This window comes from Sphaeramia orbicularis, chromosome 5 (genome assembly GCF_902148855.1).
Source record: "Sphaeramia orbicularis chromosome 5, fSphaOr1.1, whole genome shotgun sequence".
NCBI lineage: Eukaryota > Metazoa > Chordata > Actinopteri > Kurtiformes > Apogonidae > Sphaeramia > Sphaeramia orbicularis.
In genome coordinates this window covers 19279406-19299057 of record NC_043961.1, presented here as the reverse complement: position 1 = coordinate 19299057, position 19652 = coordinate 19279406, and the positions used below count along the sequence as shown (strand labels likewise).

General features: G+C 38.8%; 1 protein-coding gene and 1 long non-coding RNA gene across 2 annotated transcripts in view; one reads left to right on the top strand and one right to left on the bottom strand.

Moving 5' to 3' along the window:
- Positions 1–9660, bottom strand: part of LOC115418928 (uncharacterized) — a 19050-nt gene extending 9390 nt beyond the window's left edge. Inside the window, exons 1-2 of the mRNA XM_030133482.1 lie at positions 9502–9660; positions 2715–3005 (exon numbers count right to left, since the gene is read on the bottom strand). Of these exons, the coding sequence (XP_029989342.1) occupies positions 2715–3005; positions 9502–9574 (364 nt within the window). The 5' untranslated portion in view covers positions 9575–9660. The remainder of the gene's footprint in view (positions 1–2714; positions 3006–9501) is intronic.
- Positions 1–19652, top strand: part of LOC115418929 (uncharacterized) — a 20262-nt gene extending 610 nt beyond the window's left edge. Inside the window, exons 2-4 of the long non-coding RNA XR_003935373.1 lie at positions 7444–7451; positions 9672–9674; positions 19642–19652. This is a non-coding gene — a long non-coding RNA (uncharacterized LOC115418929). The remainder of the gene's footprint in view (positions 1–7443; positions 7452–9671; positions 9675–19641) is intronic.

Below are 19652 nucleotides of genomic sequence, written 5' to 3'. Positions count from 1 at the left end.
AAAAAACTTACAAGACACAAGCATCAACAGTCCTTCTCAGACATTTTAACCAAACTAAATACAGGGTAACACCTTGAATTTTCTGTTAAATTTAAGTGAATAACATAAAGTGGGAAAAGGTTAGGACAGCAGCAGCCAAGACACACAGCATGTTAGAGAAAAGAGAGCATTGTCGTCGTGAAATAAATGAACAGAATATCCAAACACACTGGCTGTCTAAATTATTATTCAGTATTGGTGGCGCTTACATGGTTCACAGCACATTACTTAGACCGTAGTTTTTCTAGATCACAGTCAGTTTAGTAATCCTACTCTGAGTCGTCTTCTTCCTTCAGTCTTGGCCTTGCGCTAGTTATGCGCAGGTCGTTTTTTTTTTTTTTCTTTCCAACCCATTTTTTATGGAATTATTTGACACAATCCCACAAATAAAGTGACATTTTTTGGACCAACCCGATCTGGGTCAGCTGATCGGCGCATCACTACCTTGCACTCCATGTTTTCATGTATAAAGATGAGAGTATCGACATGCACTGAATAAAGGCTTGTGCGCTGTCGGGTGATGGAAGGCAGAGAGAGAATAGTGGCCCTAATCCTCTTCTGAAAGTTTAGTATCCAGGCCTCGGCATAAACATTAAACTCCATACATAACCATTTCAGTCTCACCTTACAACTGAAAGTGACTGAAAGATTGGAGAATTAATTCATAAAACATATTCATTCATTCATTCATTTTCTGAACCCGCTTTATCCTCACTAGGGTCACGGGGGTCGCTTGGAGCCTATCCCAGCTACATAGGGGCGAAGGCGGGGTACACCCTGGACAAGTCGCCAGTTCATCGCAGGGCTGAACATATTACAGATGACAAAGATGGCTAATGCAGAAGCGTTTACTAAGTGTTTGACTGAGCTACCAACAGCCTCTATAGTCAAAGCCATTGTTCCAATGCATATGTATAAAGAACAGAAGCATTCTGGTTATGGTATAGCATATGGTTAAGGGGCTACAGATTACTGTGTCAAAATGGCATTACAAATTTTATTGTTAAAAAAAAGGCAAGTCACAAATGTTCCATAACTTATTTATAGAACACTGAATGCAAACTTTATAACAACAAATATGTTAAATTCTCATAAAACAATATAATATGTAAAAATAATGCAGCGCTTCCACTTTTAAGGTTATCCTTGCCGCCACACCATACATTTCATTCAAAAAATTAATCACTGTCGCAATAGACTTATTATACACATGTATAATATATAAGAGACCAGGACAAACAGCCTGCCCCATCAAATGAAAGTTTGCAAAGCCTCAGGAGGTAGGATAAAGGTAAATGAGCATTCAGTTTCACTCCCGCAGTTCCTGCCACATGTATCCATTGTGAGGCACTCACCACACCACCCTTTAACCACTGTTAAGGTGGCAGATCAAAACACATTGTAAAAGCTTTCAACCCTTAAAATGGACAAGAATATTTCACTAAGTACTGCAAGTTATTTTTTATGTGTTTGTAAATGATTAGTATGTAATTAGTACGCAATTCAACGGTAAACCTACAACAAAAAATGCTAATCTTATAAGTAATGTAGAGTATATGAAATGCTTTTTATGTTGTGACTGCACTACTGGTTATGGAGCTACAGAAATGGACATCAAATATACACATTTTCTTTCAAGTCTTGTAAAAAGTGGTTAAGGTGTCTAAAAGTATGTTCAAATATCTTTACTTTTTGGAAGTTTCATTAAAAAAAGATTAAAAGTTAATAATAATAATTTAAAAAAAACAAACAAACAATGTTTTTTTGGTTATGGAGCTACAGCCCCAAAATTGGAACCATGAAATTATAAGTCTTGAAAATCTGCCATTTCTACAAACAATGTGTGAAAATCTGTTTAGGACAGTAATAATATGAATGAATACAAGTAAGAAATATAATAAAAACATGTTACTTTGGATTTTTTGACAAAGTAATAGTAATGTGAAAATGTGGTAAAAAGTCAGTGCCGAGAGGTGTCAACAAATCTGAAAGTTATTTCTGTTCTATCAGTTGTAAGCTTTTTTCTACTGAATCAATTGAAAATTGGAAAACAGTTTTAAAAAATAGAGATTCTAAGCTAAAAAATGAGTCCATGCAGTATATCCTAAGAATAACTTACATTTTTCTCACACTTTTTCACTTTCCCTTGACCTGACCCTAATACCAGGCTTGGATGCTCTGAATGGGCTATACAGTATTTAACCAGTTCAGCTTGCTGTATAATGGAGTAATATATTGTATATCATTTATTAATGGAAAAAAAATATTAATAATGTAACAACACATAATTTAGATGCAGTAGAAGCCAACTAATTCTTTAATTGCATGCTTTTGTAGCACGTGAGCAGCAAAGCCAAGTTGAAAATGATGATGACACTGATGTTAGCGAGGAGCGTGCATGAGGTGAGTTTATGAAACTTTTCTTGTTTTAACTAACTTTTGACTTTGAGCTGTGGTAGCTACTTGTTATGGACAGCACATAAACAGTGAATTTAACTGACATAAGTGTCTTACTGATGACCCCAGTGCGTGACAAAGGTGTCCACACATTAGTGCATATTTATAACATGAAAAGCGGCTAACCCATAAGTATTATCCCCGGTCTGTGGGCTGGTTAGATATGAAACTCCAGGGCTGAAAAACGGTCCCAGCATACCCTCCCCCTGTGTGTTTACCTTTGATTACATTAATCCTGTACGTCCTCGTAGCTCTGTTGGTATTGTTTATGGGAGAGCAGGTATACAGTCCTGAGGTGGATGGCTGGAGTTCAGTAAAGGTCAGATATGATTCTGAAGTGTTTGTATTTCTTTCTAGTGGGGTAGTGATGGGTCGGAGGTTTTTGCAGTCTGCGCAGCCCTGATAAGGGTAGGGGCAACTGCATCGCATCAGCTCCTCGTCCCATTTACAATGAACCGTGGCTGAAGTTCCAACAGCTGCATTGATGGTCATCTCTGACCCCAGGACACCTGAAAAAACACATAATACTACGAATATTACTGCGATCCCAGGACACCTGAAAAACACACAATACTACTAATAATACTACGATCCCAGGGCACCTGAAAAACACACAATACTACTAATAATACTACGATCCCAGGGCACCTGAAAAACACACAATACTACTAATAATACTACGATCCCAGGGCACCTGAAAAACACACAATACTACTAATAATACTACGATCCCAGGACACCTGAAAAAACACATAATACTACTAATAATACTGTGATCCCAGGACACCTGAAAAAACACATAATACTACGAATATTACTGCGATCCCAGGACACCTGAAAAACACACAATACTACTAATAATACTACGATCCCAGGGCACCTGAAAAACACACAATACTACTAATAATACTGTGATCCCAGGACACCTGAAAAAACACTTAATACTACTAATAATACTACGATCCCAGGACACCTGAAAAAACACATAATACTACTAATAATACTGTGATCCCAGGACACCTGAAAAAACACATAATACTACGAATATTACTGCGATCCCAGGACACCTGAAAAACACACAATACTACTAATAATACTACGATCCCAGGGCACCTGAAAAACACACAATACTACTAATAATACTGTGATCCCAGGACACCTGAAAAAACACATAATACTACGAATATTACTGCGATCCCAGGACACCTGAAAAACACACAATACTACTAATAATACTGTGATCCAGGACACCTGAAAAAACACTTAATACTACTAATAATACTACGATCCCAGGGCACCTGAAAAACACACAATACTACTAATAATACTGTGATCCCAGGACACCTGAAAAAAACACTTAATACTACTAATAATACTACGATCCCAGGACACCTGAAAAAACACATAATACTACGAATATTACTGCGATCCCAGGACACATGAAAAACACACAATACTACTAATAATATTACGATCCCGGGGCACCTGAAAAACACACAATACTACTAATAATACTGTGATCCCAGGACACCTGAAAAAACACATAATACTACAAATATTACTGCGATCCCAGGACACCTGAAAAACACACAATACTACTAATAATACTACGATCCCAGGGCACCTGAAAAACACACAATACTACTAATAATACTACGATCCCAGGACGCCTGAAAAAACACATAATACTACGAATATTACTGCGATCCCAGGACACCTGAAAAAACACACAATACTACTAATAATACTGTGATCCCAGGACACCTGAAAAAAACACATAATACTGCTAATAATACTACAATCCCAGGACACCTGAAAAAACACACAATACTACTAATAATACGATGATCCCAGGACACCTGAAAAAACACACAGTACTACTAATAATTCTGCGATCCCAGGACAACTGTTAGATGCTTAGACACTGTTTAACCCATCAGTGGCCGGGTTAGACAGTAGTAGTAGTAGTAGTAGTACTTTTACACTGTACGTTGGTTTTGTCTCTGTGTTTGGTCTTTGGTTTTGTCTCTTTGGTCTTTGTGTTTTTTTCATAGATAGTAAATCCTCTGTTGTACTCTGTCCAACCTCCATCTAAATAAACCACAGGCCAGAATATTTTCCTTCCTGTTCCTTTTCTATGACATTTCATCCATTTAAATCAGTCCTGACATACATGATATAAATAAAAATAATTCACCTGAGATGACATAAAACTACATTTGTGTTCAAATGTAGGTTTGAGTTGATTTTCTGGAGGGTGTTCATTTATTGATTCCATCTGTGATCTGAACAACTGGTTCATTACACTTTATTTTACTGACAGCCTTAAACCGGTATTGTTCCCTAGTATTTTTTTTTTTTTTCAACTGTAAACCACATTTTTAATGAGCATTTTTAGCTTTTTTTTTTCTAAATTGGGATTTAACTTTTTATAAACTGTTTCCATCACAGTTTCAACAAAATATCCATAAAGTCAACAATAGAAAATGTGAATTCCAATTGGTTTTATGTTTCCATGGAGTCCTGTTGTGTGAATATTATTGTCAGTGCTGAACAGCTGATGAGCAAATAAAACCCATGACTTATTAAATGTTTTATTAATTAATCTGTGTCCTGTAACTTTTCAATGTAGTGAGGCATTTTCTCATTTAACAAGGATTAAACTGTCATAGCATTCAGTTGGTTTTTGCTGATTTGTGTTCAAAGTGTTTTCAGTGTTTGCATCAACGTCACTAAACTGACAGTTCAGGTTAAAGATCAGACCCCTCCCCAGTGACTACAGGTGTAGGGGGCACCCCAGGCCACTGTCCTGGGCCCCTCTATTCATCATCTCCCTCCTCCCCCCTCTGTAATATCAAATATGACGCAGACTTCCACTGCTTTATGGATGACACACAGCTCTACCTCATACCTGTCTGACCTCCTCTGTACCTGTGTGACCTTCTCTTAAGAGCCACATGTGGGACAAGGAGTGTGTTTGTGTGGGACAATGTGGGACACGTAACCGTATTGCTGAAACAAAGTCCAGATTTCTAAACACTGTCCATCTCATTGTCTAGCTTACAAATATGAATAACAACAACTTGATTTGGTTGCACACAGTATGCATATTTTTGCACTTGGCATTTATTTTTTGCTTTTTTTTGCACAGGTTTCAACAACTTTTTTTGCTTGTAAAAACAAAAGAAAAATCTACTTGTAAAAACTCAAGAAGGAAACCGCAAGTTTCAAACATTGTAATTTAATACTTTAGAGAATCAGCTTTTTTGTTTATTTGACTGCATGTTCTCAACCCTCAAAGGTAAACTAATCTTTATGCAATAAACCAAAAAGGCAAAACTGACAATATTTTAACAGCTGTTTCCACTTCCACTCAACCTAAAATTACTTGGACCAAAAACTTTTGTGCATCCATTCACTTAACAATTTTGCATTCTAACACAGTAATAAAAATAGAATAAGATAAACTAAATATCCTGTGGAATTTTTTAACAAAAGCATATTTTGTCACCTCAAGTCTCTCAGTTCAAACTCCAGACTTAAAAATAGGAAAAACAGAATATGGATCAAATCTAACCAAACATCAGATGCATGCAGTGTGTCGCATCAAGTCATACTCGCCTCCATGTGCGATGGAGAAATAAGTTTGACATAGTTCGCAGAATACCCTCTGTGAATCATCCCCCACCGCTTTCACCCATGTCTTTTCTGAAGCTGCATCTTCTTTTTTTTGCGAGGCTTTTGCCTTTGTTTTTTGTGTCAGTGTGCGGAAGTCAGGAGAACTCTGGTGACAAGTTGATGGACTCCTAACCCTACGTATATGTTGGTTGATTGTCAGTGGACGCAGCCAAAGGTGATAGCGCTGTCTCAGCTATAAAATGCAAGTCGTGTTTGGAGAAAGGTGACTGTGCTGCACTTTGGAGAGCCAGAGCCAATCAAATGTGGGACATTGTCTCAATTTGTGGGATGTGGGAAAAAATGCTCATAATGCTGTGCAGTCCCGCACAAAGTAGGACAACTGGTCACCCTGGGGGTCTCCAGTCACTCTGGAACGCTCTGCCACCCTCCATCTGCAATAGTGACTCTCTCTCCAAGTCCAGACTCTAGACTCACCTGGCCCAGTTTGCCTTCCCAACATAATAACTCCCGTACAGCTTACCCTGTACGGGGGTGTTTCAAGAATACTCGCAACTTTTGTCAACCAGAGGGCCAAAATTTTTACCATGGTGAAATTGCTCAAAACTCGGCTGATCCCTAAGAGAGGAACCTAAGGAAGAAAAAACTGAAAACCGTTTTCAAATACTATGCTTTATTATGAAATAACTGCAATTAGAAAACCATGACAACACTATGGTTATGTACGGGACACACACAACAAAAATAAGGTGAATGATAATAAAAATGTAATTCTCATCAAGAAAATGGGCTCCAGTTGACAGGTTTGCCAAGCATAAGTGAGCTGAGGTACTTTAAATCAATCTGAATGGATTTTAGTGTCCAATTTTGAACCTGGTGCATTCTTAATGTCCAATAGGATTTTCAGGATACAGTTCCATTGTCCTCATTTCCCCAAATCACCAGGTAATGTCACCAAACAGCTCCTTTACAATGAGTAGACATGTAACACTGTAAAACTAAGGGCATGAATCACTGGTCTTCCATCAAGGCTGAGAATGTTCAAAAATTCAGAGAGTACAGTAGGGGTTATGTACGAGACATGGAGGTTACGTACGAGACACTTGTTTGTTTTGCCTCCATGACCATCATTTTGAACTTGTTACTTCCTGAAATGGGTAAAATATGATTAAACCATGCTTTGTAAATGTCATTTGCTATTGCATGTTGGAAAGGGGGTTGTATCATTTGTATGAAACACAAAAACATGACAAAGTGTCAACAATAACTAAAGAACAAACTTTCAATACCTGAAATGTAGCTTAACCATAGTAACTGAAGTGTTTATGAGGCCTAAAACTGATGTGGACTGAAGACTAATTTAAGTCTGATAAAAGGTGAAGTAAAATACTTCATTGACCATTGTCTGTTGTGCTGTCCCGTACATAACCCTTCCTGTTAGAGTTAGGGTTAGGGTTAACCTAACCCTGTGCATTTGAGGTTGAATGAGGCCACCATTAGAACATGAGCACATGTTCTAGTCAGAGAAAAAAAGAAGTGAAAAAAAAGTTTTTATGCATGATGCGAAATTCCCAGCAAAAAAAAATCCACTTTTCAGGTACCATGGATATGAAGCTTAAAACATCACTTACATTCCACATATCCTGGGTAAATTGGGTCTACACTAATGAGATGGGTCATGAGATGGCCATCAAGGCCATCAGTTCAAATCAGCAAATCAGAATGTCAAGATTAGCTTAAATATATTAAGGTGTCCCGTACATAACTCACACTGGCAAAAAGTTATGTACGGGACACTCTTTTTAAAGATGGATAAGGATCATTGAATTGTTCTTTGTGCTATGATTTCTTCTTGTGAAGGTTAAAGCAGTTTACTGAACACATTCTTCCAGTGAAATATAGTTGCTCTAGTTTTCAAAAGACATGAAAATTTGAAGCATGGTTATGTGGACATGGCCAGTTTAGGTATGTTTCTTGCACTGTCAGATTTGGAGATGTGCAGAAAAGGTATTTCCAGCATGGGCTTCCTAAATTCCTTCTTTACAGTAATATTTTGGTCAATTTTCATCAGTAGTATCAGTATTTGGCATAAACTATGAAGTCAATATCAAACCCTGCTTGGATGGAAAAGGCATGTTCCACACTGAAGTGGTTATGTTCGTGCAATGTTTCAACACTTACTTCGGGCCTATTTCTAAGATGACAAGTTTCACATGTGGTTGTTTACCTTCCTCTGTGGTAAAGGACTGTAACTGACGTATTTCTTGGCCTCGCCTCTCTGTTTTTATTTCAAGATATCACTTTGAAATTAAGTGAAAATTTTGGTTATGTACGGGACAGGTGAGAACGTCCTCAACAGAGGCACACCAATCACAAACAAGTTGGTTACTTGATGGCTGAACTAGTTATTCTCGATAACAGATGAGTATTGAATGAAATTGACATAAAAACCCATAAAAGCCTCTATTTCTTATCATCTGAGGGACAAAAGATTTAGAGGGTCAAAAAACCTGAGCAGCGGTTACGAAACAGGTTTTTGAAAAACTGCTGTCATGATGTTAAGATCCATAAAATGTAGACCTAAATTGTTCTATCACTGAGGCAATATCATAGAGTATTCAAAATCATTCAATATGTAAGCAGTTGTTTGGCTTTTTAAACAGGGCAAAGGGTTGAAAATTGTGATTACCCTTTGGTTGACACAAAACTGGCAAAAATGGGTTATGTACGGAACACAAATAGAGTTGAAGAGGGAAATGTAGGGATTACTGACCGAATTTTCAGGCGTGCACATTGTAGAAAATGTCCAACACACCAGGTAAACAGTTCAGAACATGTCTATTACTGTACATTTCTGAGGTTCACCATGGTTACAAGGAGTTTTTTCCAAAATTGCAAGTATTCTGAAACACCCCTACTACGTTTCTTGCACTTGTTTTTTCCTTTGTATTTGTCCCTGAGTTTCCTGAAAGGCGCTTACAAATAAAATTTATTATTATTACTATTAATATTACTAAATAACTTCAGTCTTTCCTGTATTTCTATTACAGTAGCATTTTCTAAATATGATGTAATCTTGTTGAAACTGTGATGCATCACATTATTTGGTATTTTCACCATCACTTTTTTTTTTTTTGTCATTTTTTTTGTGTGTGTGTCATTTAGATAAACATCTTTTCTTTTTTTTTTTTTTTGACTAAATAAAGTTTTTTTTGGACAGACCTGGTATTTGATTCTACATCTTCGCTGACCCGATGTCGCAGTATTTTCTGTTTGTACTAGTTTCCATCAGTGGTGGCCATTCAGAGATGGATCCATCAGATGAATAAACCTTTGAGTTTTGAGGATAAATCAGGTAAATGGACTCACCGTGGACCGTGAGGATCAGGACCAGACTCAGCTCAACAATGACCCGGGTCATTTTGGTCAAATCCAGGCTCATTTAGGATCAGTTTCTGTAGGTGGTCCGAGGTCTTTCTGAACCCAGTCCTCATACGGTGGAGTATTTCCAGACTCTGAAGGGCTTGCCTGTCGAACAGGAAGTCGACTAAACCCTGTTACACAAGTTGAGGTTCACCACAGAGGATGGAAGAGGAAATCAGCAGCTCCTCCACAGATAAGGCCTTATCGACGTTTTACTCAGAATGACACGTCGGTTCACAGCAAAACATGAAAAATGTGGCTGTTGATTCCAAAAACTGTGCACGATGCCTGCGCTCGTCTGACGGTTCACCTGTAAATCTATTATTGATCATGTGATTGATTCCACATATAATTTCAGGGTTTCAGCACATGTGAAATTACCATTCTACACAGGAATCAAACACCTGAAGCTACAGGTTTTGATGCAGGAAGTCGTGGTTGGTTCTTAATCCTGTAATTACTTGAGGTTCTACTTCCTTCTGGACCAGTAAAAAGCATTAAAACAGGGATGAGATGTTCAGGAAAGTCATTAAATCCTGAGGAAACACTGATGTTCATCTGAGGTTCTGTCATCCTTTGTAATAATGAGATCAAAGTAAAGAAATGAGGAACAATGAAACAACTGTCAAATATATTCAGTGGAAAATGCAAGAATATGAACAGATGACGCCGATGTTTGATAGTTTCGGTCAAAAATGTCATCTTTATGATCTTATATCTTCTTATTGTGACTCCGCCTCCTTCACTGGTGTTTCCAGATGTGATTGACAGCTGTAACTGCCAATCACACCAGAGCAGTGTCTGAACATCCAGCCTGTTCTCCTCAGCTTCTCGTACCAGGTCTGATAGACAAATTCCACTGTTTTCTCCTCATTTTCATCTCCTGAAGTTTTACTCCCTCTCAGTTACTTTAACCTGAAGGTACAGAAACAAATTCTTTATCTATATTACAGAAGCCAAGTGACCTCTGTGTGTGTGTGTGTGTGTGTGTGTGTGTGTGTATGCTTTATAACTGATAAACTGGACAGATCTAGCCTTTGCCTTTTGAAGTACTTATGTATTTTGGGTCAAGGATAAGACAGGGGAAAACGCTTATTGATACAACCAATACTTCTTGAGTTATTAGTTTTTAAAATTACAGTGGTCGAACAGGTCAGTCCATTCCCAGCCACAACTGGGGTGGGCTGGATCTGGATAACGGAAACACCTGGACATGACAGGAGAACCAGTCCGGCTGTGATCACTAAAAAGGTTGGTCTGGTCCTTACTGTGGCCCAGTCCCACTCTACCGGTTCCCAGTCAGACCCGGCCCATTAACATCCCCTCCAGATCCCCCCTCCCACCCTCTCACCATACCACAGTGCAAGACCGTTTTGCACAGACTCCAATCAGACAGACCAGAGTTCAGTGGATCTGGACACAGGACGGCTGTGAGTCACAATAAACCGTCATGTTCAGTCCTGTGTAAAAGTCCATGTCGATGTCAATACAAAATAAAATGAGGGTCATTCTATTTCTTTCTAATCTGTGTGTTACACCAGTAAGCTTAGCTCAGCTCCCTACATTTGATCAACTACTGTTTGTAGAACCTGTGGATTCCCATGGGCCAACGCGCTAGTTACTTATTATGACGTTTCCTCCAGTAGAAGACCATCTTCACTGCAGTAAAAGCCATAACGTCCTGGGTCTAAGTCAACCTTTACCCTGGATTTAATGTATGTTATGTGTAAATGCTCTCAACTTCACCCATATTTGACTCATTCCTTTGACCGTGCTGATTCTATAATATGTGTAAATCCTCTGTATTTTACATGACCACTGATCCCTCCTTTTTTCCTGTCAGTAACAGAGTTTCAGGGAGTTTTTCTTTACTTGAACTGAGGTTTTAAGGTCAGATGGTGATTTTGCTACAACCTGTAAACCCTTACAGGTGACGAAATAAAAATTAATCATGAATTAAACCATTCTAGGCTGAAAGTAATGAGCATGTAAATCAGTTAATATCAGCAGCAGAAAATCACACAAAAATAACATATTTTACTCTATTTTTATAGATCAGATACTGTTTGAATTCTACAAATGAAATGGAGGCGACTAGGGTCATTTTCCGTATCGTAGACCGAAGAGTTGAGGTTGTATGAAGACACGTCCTGGCGTTTGTGGACTTTCCGTGAGAGGGGGCGCCATGGGAGCCCACCATTCTTTTCTGGGAAACCGTCCGTCAGTTGAACCAACGTTATCAGCCGCCAAGGTTCTTGGAGCAGTGAGGCCGGCGGGGGCACTGAAAAATGACTCCACCCCTCAGGGCATCCAGTATGGCCTCATCTGAAACATAAGCATAATTAATTGCGCGCAGCCTGGACTTGGGCTGGAGCCATGATAATACTTGATTACACAACTAGAATCAAAAACATCCAGATGAAACCCACATTAACATCATCAACAGACATTTTCACGAAAATGTTATTAGTTTTAAACATATTGTGAAATAATTGTTAACAGAAAGAACTGACAGAATGAACGAGTTCATTTGAAGTTTAAGTCAATAGAAGTCCTTTGTCATTGGATGTTTTCTTAAACCTTCATTTGAGGTTTCAGACATGTTCGAATGGCACATGAGCTGTCATCTTCTTCGGTGGGGTTTGTCAGACGTTACAGTCAGTGTTCTGTCAGTTTCTTTCTACAACCTCTGAAACAGCAGGTCCAGTCCATCATTAAGTAAAACCCCGTTATGAGGATTGGACTCGTTATGAAACTAGGAGTGGATTCAGAACAACCTGATTAACATCTGTTTCACATCAAGAATGAAGGATTTTAATGACCCATTAAAACAACCTTCAATACAAAGTCCTTAAAAACAAATGGACCGATTATTTGTTCAGTTTTGATGTTCCCTCTGCTGACAGTAGAATACCGAATAGACAGAACCTGCTCTGATCTGAACCACTCATTGGTCTCCACAGACTTGTGTTAGATGCTTACATCCATCTGATCTGAGTTCAGTTCACCCAATAAGCTTTCAGCCCAGGTTTTCGCTTCCATCAATAATTCCTCTCTGTAATGTGTGAACAAACTGAAGCCGTTGTCGGACCAACATCCTTCCTTTTTGACTGTTGCATCATCCTGTGCGTCGATTGGTTTGAAGATCATATCGACGCTTGTGTCGACCCTGATGGGACCCGTTTCCTATCCACAGCTTTGAGCTCCTTTCTTTTCTATGACTTCATGAAGCTTATTGGGTCATATATAGGTCCTTACCCACATGTGCAGAGTCTCTTTTCCCAGTTGTGTCTCTTTATTTTTTTGTGTTCCACAGTCCTGGTGGTTGGTCCACACACTTGAAACCTGTAGCTCTGGTGTGGATCAACTGAAAAATCCAAAACTCTGAAATACTTTCCAGTCCAATCACCACAGATTCTGTCAGTTAAATACTGGATATTGTACTTTTTACTGAGGTTGTACTGTGAGTGCTGGTACCCTGTATATGTGTTTGTACTGTGTAAAGTCGTACATGCATGTGTGGAGGTGGACGGGGGTGGTACCTGTTCTGTAGCGACTGAAGGCGTATACCTCTGCCGTCGCTGCCGCCATTAGCAGCGCCGCTAGGAGTTGCATCATCATGACAGGCCACGAAGCTGCTGAAGTTCCTGCAAACAAACAGAGACAAGATCGAAGTCAGTGTTAAACAGAACGCTCTGAACTTAGAGAAGTCACAAGAAAAACTGAATAAAACACTTTCATAATGTATTGAACCTGGTCTGCATCTGTAGAGAAACCAACACAAAACAGAAAACCAACACAAAACTGAAACCAACCTACAGCACACACTTAACCCGGTACACATCCATCCATCCATCCATCCATTAGAGGGTCACTGGACTTTCCCACCAGTGGGTTAACAACTGCAGTTGATGTCATTAAATGAAACAGCCTTTGTCATAGTGTTCTTGGATCTTTATTTTTATTTATTTGTTATTAGGATCCCCATTAGCTGATGCAGGACATCAACTACTCTTCCTGGGGTCCTCCCATTCCAAACAGACATACAGTATCCATTTACAAGCATAAAACAACTGTGATTCACCCTTATATTTCCTCCTTAAGAACACTCAACAGTCAAACAAACCAACATTAAACAATAATAACAACACTGCAAGATCAGTATTTAGCAAGATCAATTAAAAAACAGATAAAACAAATAAATAAACTTAATTTTAATTGTGTGTGTGTGTGTGTGTGTGTGTGTGTGTGTGTGTGCATGCATTTGCTAATATCATATGTTATGTCTACATGTCTTTTGTTTACAGTCTTGTTTACAGGCGTTATTGATGTTGCTTCAGTTGTCTTTTAAATTTCGCTTTTGTTTGTTCTTTGGTGATCTGTTCTGGAAGGATCTGCCGGATCTGCCTTCTTCTCTGGATCTCCTTCAAGGTTTAATGAAGTCCTCCAAGGCCCATGTTGCACCTGGGCACTTAGGCCTTTCCTGGTGGATTCAAACATACATGTACCTGTAGAATTAAACTAATAGACTGTTGATGTAAAAGTACTCTGACTTCATTGTTTCTTCATCAAACTGTGTCTGCTGCTGTCGACTGAGTGATAGACGATGGAAAAGGCTTATTGTAAAAGTTTAAAAACACGTGTAAATGTAAGAGCAGCAGATAGCTGACTGAGATTAGACCAACCACAGATTTCAGATGAGAAGAGGAAATGGCAGAAAGGGCAAGGTTTACCCTCATGCATTTAATCTAAACATGTCACAGTTAGGGCCATCGGAACAGCGTTATGGGCCCTGGGCAAAGCAGTGAACTGGGGCCCCTATGACAACTACTCACAGACATTAGTATTGGATGGAAGCCAGTGGTCTTCAGGATGTCATTTTCCATGAACATAATGAAAGCCAGTTCAAACCATGATGCCCCATTGGGCTACGAAGATGATGTTATATAAGTTTCAGTCTTGACAAGAACATTCTCCTGTACAGTTGGTCACGATCATGCACATGAACACTCTGAGTGTAATTTGATATTCAGGAACATAGATTTCAAATCGTCAGAAATTATTTTTCTCTACAAATCTACTACAAAATAAAAAAAAAAATCTGTAAAATGATTACAAAATTTCAGTCCAAAACAATAAAATCTATATGAAATTATTGAGAAATTTGAGTACAAAATAAAACAAATCTATATAAAAATAATAAAAAATTTAATTACAAAATAAAATTAAAAAAAAATACTACAATAATTGAAAAATCAGAAAAGGACTGAAATGATCAATTTGTGAAGTAACTATAGGCCTTTGATTGGTATGTATCATATACGATACAAGGGTCATTGAAGGTTAACATACACAGATTATCCTCCTATCAGGCCCATGCATTTGTCACTGGACAAAGGCGTGACATGAAGAAGATGGAGTCAGCACCAGGAGACCAATCACAAACCTGTACAGGTCTGCATCAGCTTCATGCATCTCACAAGAAGAACCAGTCAAGTATTGGAGGAGTTTAAATCCGGACTAAAAACAACACGGCAGGAAGAAAAGACTCAACAGACCATCAGAGTGAATGTGTGACTAAATATCTGACCAATACCCCCTCATCACAACAACAACAACAATAAGACATGAGTTCATCCACCCACTATGACAACAGTTTATTCTGATAAATGAATGGATTCACCGTCTGAAAGGAAATAAACTCATATGAAAACAGAGATCAGAGCCACTGTCCACAGTCATAGTCAGGTCTATGGATGGGTTACAGAATTTGGTACTGTTTATTGGTACCGACAGAATTTTGTCCGTACCTACCGAGTATTGATTCATGTAAGTCAAACAGTACCACATGTGTCCTTGAACACATCCTTGCATAAGCGTGTCGGGGAGAGAGAGGAGGAGTGTCTGCCTGAGGCGACGACGGCATTAGACAGTCCAAACCCAGAATGACACCACGGTCCTATGAAAGTTTTATGTGGATCAGAACCTGCTGTGGTACCGGGTTATCCACTTTACATTTGACACTGTGCAGTAACTTCAGAGGAAAATACCACTGATTTCATGTTTATTGTGTTGTGTAGAGAAAGGGAAAAACAAACCTGAACACAATCATTTGATCTGGTTTTCATTTTTCAATCTTTTTTTTTTTTTTTTGGTTAATAACACATGAACTCATCCAGGACTATTGGGTACATTGGTTATTAAACATTACAGTACAATGATGTCTAATTCTCCGACTGTCACATGGATTGGACTTAGTCTCTGCATCTGTTCATTATTGATTACAGATAATTCCACCAGAACATTTTGACCCGGAGGTTTTTTTTTTTTTTTTTTTTTTTATAAATACTAAGATACTTAACCCCAGTTTACAGTGACATGTTTCCATGTTTTCAGGATGTCTGAGTTTAACCTAACGCTGGTCTAACATCCAGCAGAGATCAATCAGTCCCAATACTCTGATCAATAATTCATCACCGCTGCCATTTGTCTTTGATCGCATCTGGAATGTGTAGCTCTATGTTTAGGGCAGTTGCTGCTGCTGCTGCTGCTGTTGTTGTCCTTGTCGTGGCCAATCAGGAGACAGTGTTCTAATTAGGATCTAACCTTTATGTCAGATTGTCTCTAAAACTCACAGCTGGTGGTGACGTATAACAGAGGATGTCACTGTAGGACCAGGATGTGAAAGAAAATCCATCAGTTTCATCATGAACTGGTTGAATTCAGCGACAGATTTATGAAAAAAAAAAAAAGAAACTTTGTGATGTCACCTATTGATTAATGGACTGAAGCTTGAATCCTCAACTTGACCATTGCCAAGTGTTCAAATTAGGGTCAGAGATTGAGGCCCAATCCCATTTCACCCCTTGGCCCTCCCCATTGGCCCTTGCAACTGGCACTACCTCTTGAAATGGAGTTGCAGGGGGTTGGGGTTGAAACATTCCCCTCTGAGACAACTCTTTGAGACCTGTTCCGTCATCAGCATCATCGATGCCGCTATAAACAGAAACAACAACTTTGTTTGTGACAGAATTCCCCATGCTGTCGGCAGCTGTAACTGTCTCTGTTGCATGGACTTTGGGCATCTTTTTTGCGACTATCAACCACAAACCACCTAAATGTGGTCTCTAATTGAAACAGCATTAAATGGTCGGTCAAATGATTAAGTTGTTAACGAAGAAAATAGGTACATTTGTGTGTTTCTTTCATCACACTGCTGCACTTTTTGCTGTGTTAACCTCCATCTTGCTGATGATTTGAACAGAATTATGGGAGATTTCTCATATCCCTCTGCTTGTAGTGTGGTCCTGAAAAATCTCTGTTTGGACGGCCAAACTGCTCTCCCCCTTAGCCCTTCCCCTGCGACTCATCAAGAATCGAGACACCCATACCCCTTCACGTGAACCTCCAAAATGGAGGGGTGGGGCCAAGGCGTGAATTGGGATTGGGTCTGAAAGTTGATTGAAGAAGCTATAAATCGGGTACAGTGCCAACAGTTTCCTAGAGACCACTCATGGCACTGCAGAAAATAAAAAAATCCCCTGTGGCTGAAAAGGCATGAAGTGTCATCACTATATTCCATAAAGATAAATAAAGATAAAAGAGGTGAGTTGAATCATTGACATCTACAACCACAACAAAGTCTTAATCTGACTGTTATGACATTAAAGGACTTTAATGTTTCTAATAATCTCCACAAAGTAAACCAAAAATCAGTTCATCAGTGATGTCACTCTACCCTCTGATCCCATTGGTCTAAATGGGAGGGTGGGGGTGTGGCCAGTGAGTTGAGCACTAGGCCCATGGACAATGATCAGAGTCCAGGTCTAATATCACATCCATCACCAAGCTAATGCTACCTGTTGTAACCAATGACAACCACCCATGGACCCGAGCAGGAAACAACCCCGGGCTGGAGTTTTATATGATGCCTTTGCTCAGGACAGATAAAGTCTGTTTTTTACACTAATCTACATCATCTGCTGACATTTCATTCTTCTGATGTATATCACTTTACTCTTTCAGAGAAAACCGACATTTTCTTTAATAAGGTACTGCTGGTGCTTTTATTGACTGATAATAAAGGAAGTCTGAAGTCTCTTTACTCTTTCAGAGAATCTCTATATTATGTCACCACATGAGCCTGAATTTACACTGAAACACAGTTCAAACATTCATTTTTCCTCACCAGCACATCCTTCATCATCCTCAACCTGGAAATGCATTGAATGAATATGAACACATACAGTCTCACTCGTTTCCACACCATGTGATCTGTGATCATATATGAATACGCTAAGACACTTTAATTACTTGTCACACCTGATATTACATACAGTTTCCCCTGGTCCTTTAGGTATATAATCTGGTTTTTATTTGTACCAGGCTGTCTGTGCAGGTTCTCATTTGCCCAGATCATTGTTCTTCTTGGTAGTTCCTCTCAGTTCAACTGGACTGGTTTAGAAGATGATGTAGATTAGTGTAAAAAACACACTTTATCTGTCCTGACCAAATGCATCATATGAAACTCCAACTGGGGGTTTCTGTACCAAGCTGTGAACATGAAGGACAGACTCTCTGGAGTCTCAACAGGCCACTGAAGGAACTGCAGGGTTTGACACTTATTTTTCAGTTGTCACTTAATTTTTTTTTAAACCCTATGTTATTTACAGTTTCTTGTAGGTCTGATCATTAGTGTATGTGAGTGTCTACACACTGACTTCACACAACTACACTCAACATGACTAACATGCATATGTCCAGTGACCACGGCCTCATATCATCCAATAAACACATGAAAACACAGAGTGTATGATCTGAAGAGCTGCAGTTCCTACCTGTCTGTTGAAGGCTGACGCTGCTGAACGACCCGAGTCCACATCAGGACTAAAGGTCTGTTTTAAAGGCCGAGTCCTGCGTCATCACCCAGGCCTGTAGGTGGTCGATGTGGTCCCGCCCCCACCGCCACCCCCTCCAGTGCAACAACCACGGATGACTGACATTCCACAGTCCTGATTCATATGAATGTTCTGACAGAGACTGGACATGATGTCCAGAGGAAATGAGACCAGGTTTGTGATGAAGACAATAGTCTGCAGGTCATGACCATCAGATGGAGGCAGTGAAGTGGGCTGTGACAGGACGCTCAGAAAAATACCATCTGATCTGATCTATTTATGTCCACAACCTCCACTTTGGGAAACTAGAAGCACTCAGAGAGCCCCCCCGATCACCACCAAAATGTAATCATTTGTTCCTTGTGCCAGTATCAACATTTCCTGAAATTTTCATCCAAATCTGTTCATAACTTTTTGAGTTATCTTGCACACAGACAGACAGACAGACAAACCAACGCCGGCAAAAACATAACCTCCTTGGCGGAGGTAATAAATCGAATGTGAGAGTCAGTATGAAGCTGTTTGTGTTTGTGTGGAACAATTGTCCACATTCACTGTTTTCAGATCAGTTTTAGACTCAGTTAAAGGTTCAGTGTCTGATATTCAACAACACATTTCAGATTAAACAAAACACAAAAAATGTCAGAGCAAAGAGGCTTAAAAACAAACATTACATCAATCTAGCACACACGTGTGTGTGTGTGTGTGTGTGTGTATATACTATATATACATATATATACATATATATATATATATATATATATATACACACACAATATACATAATATATATATAATAATATATTATATATATATATATATATTATGTACATACACATATATATACACACAAATATACATAATATGTACATATATATATATATATATATATATATATATATATATATATATATATATATATATATATACATACAGGGTGGGGAAGCAAAATTTACAATGAACATTTAGTTGTTTTTTCTCAGCAGGCACTGCATCAATTGTTTTGAAACCAAACATATATTGATGTCATAATCATACCTAACACTATTATCCATACCTTTTCAGAAACTTTTGCCCATATGAGTAAAAGCAAACGTCAAAGAGTGTGTGATTTGCTGAATGCACTCGTCACACCAAAGGAGATTTCAAAAATAGTTGGAGTGTCCATAAAGACTGTTTATAATGTAAAGAAGAGAATGAC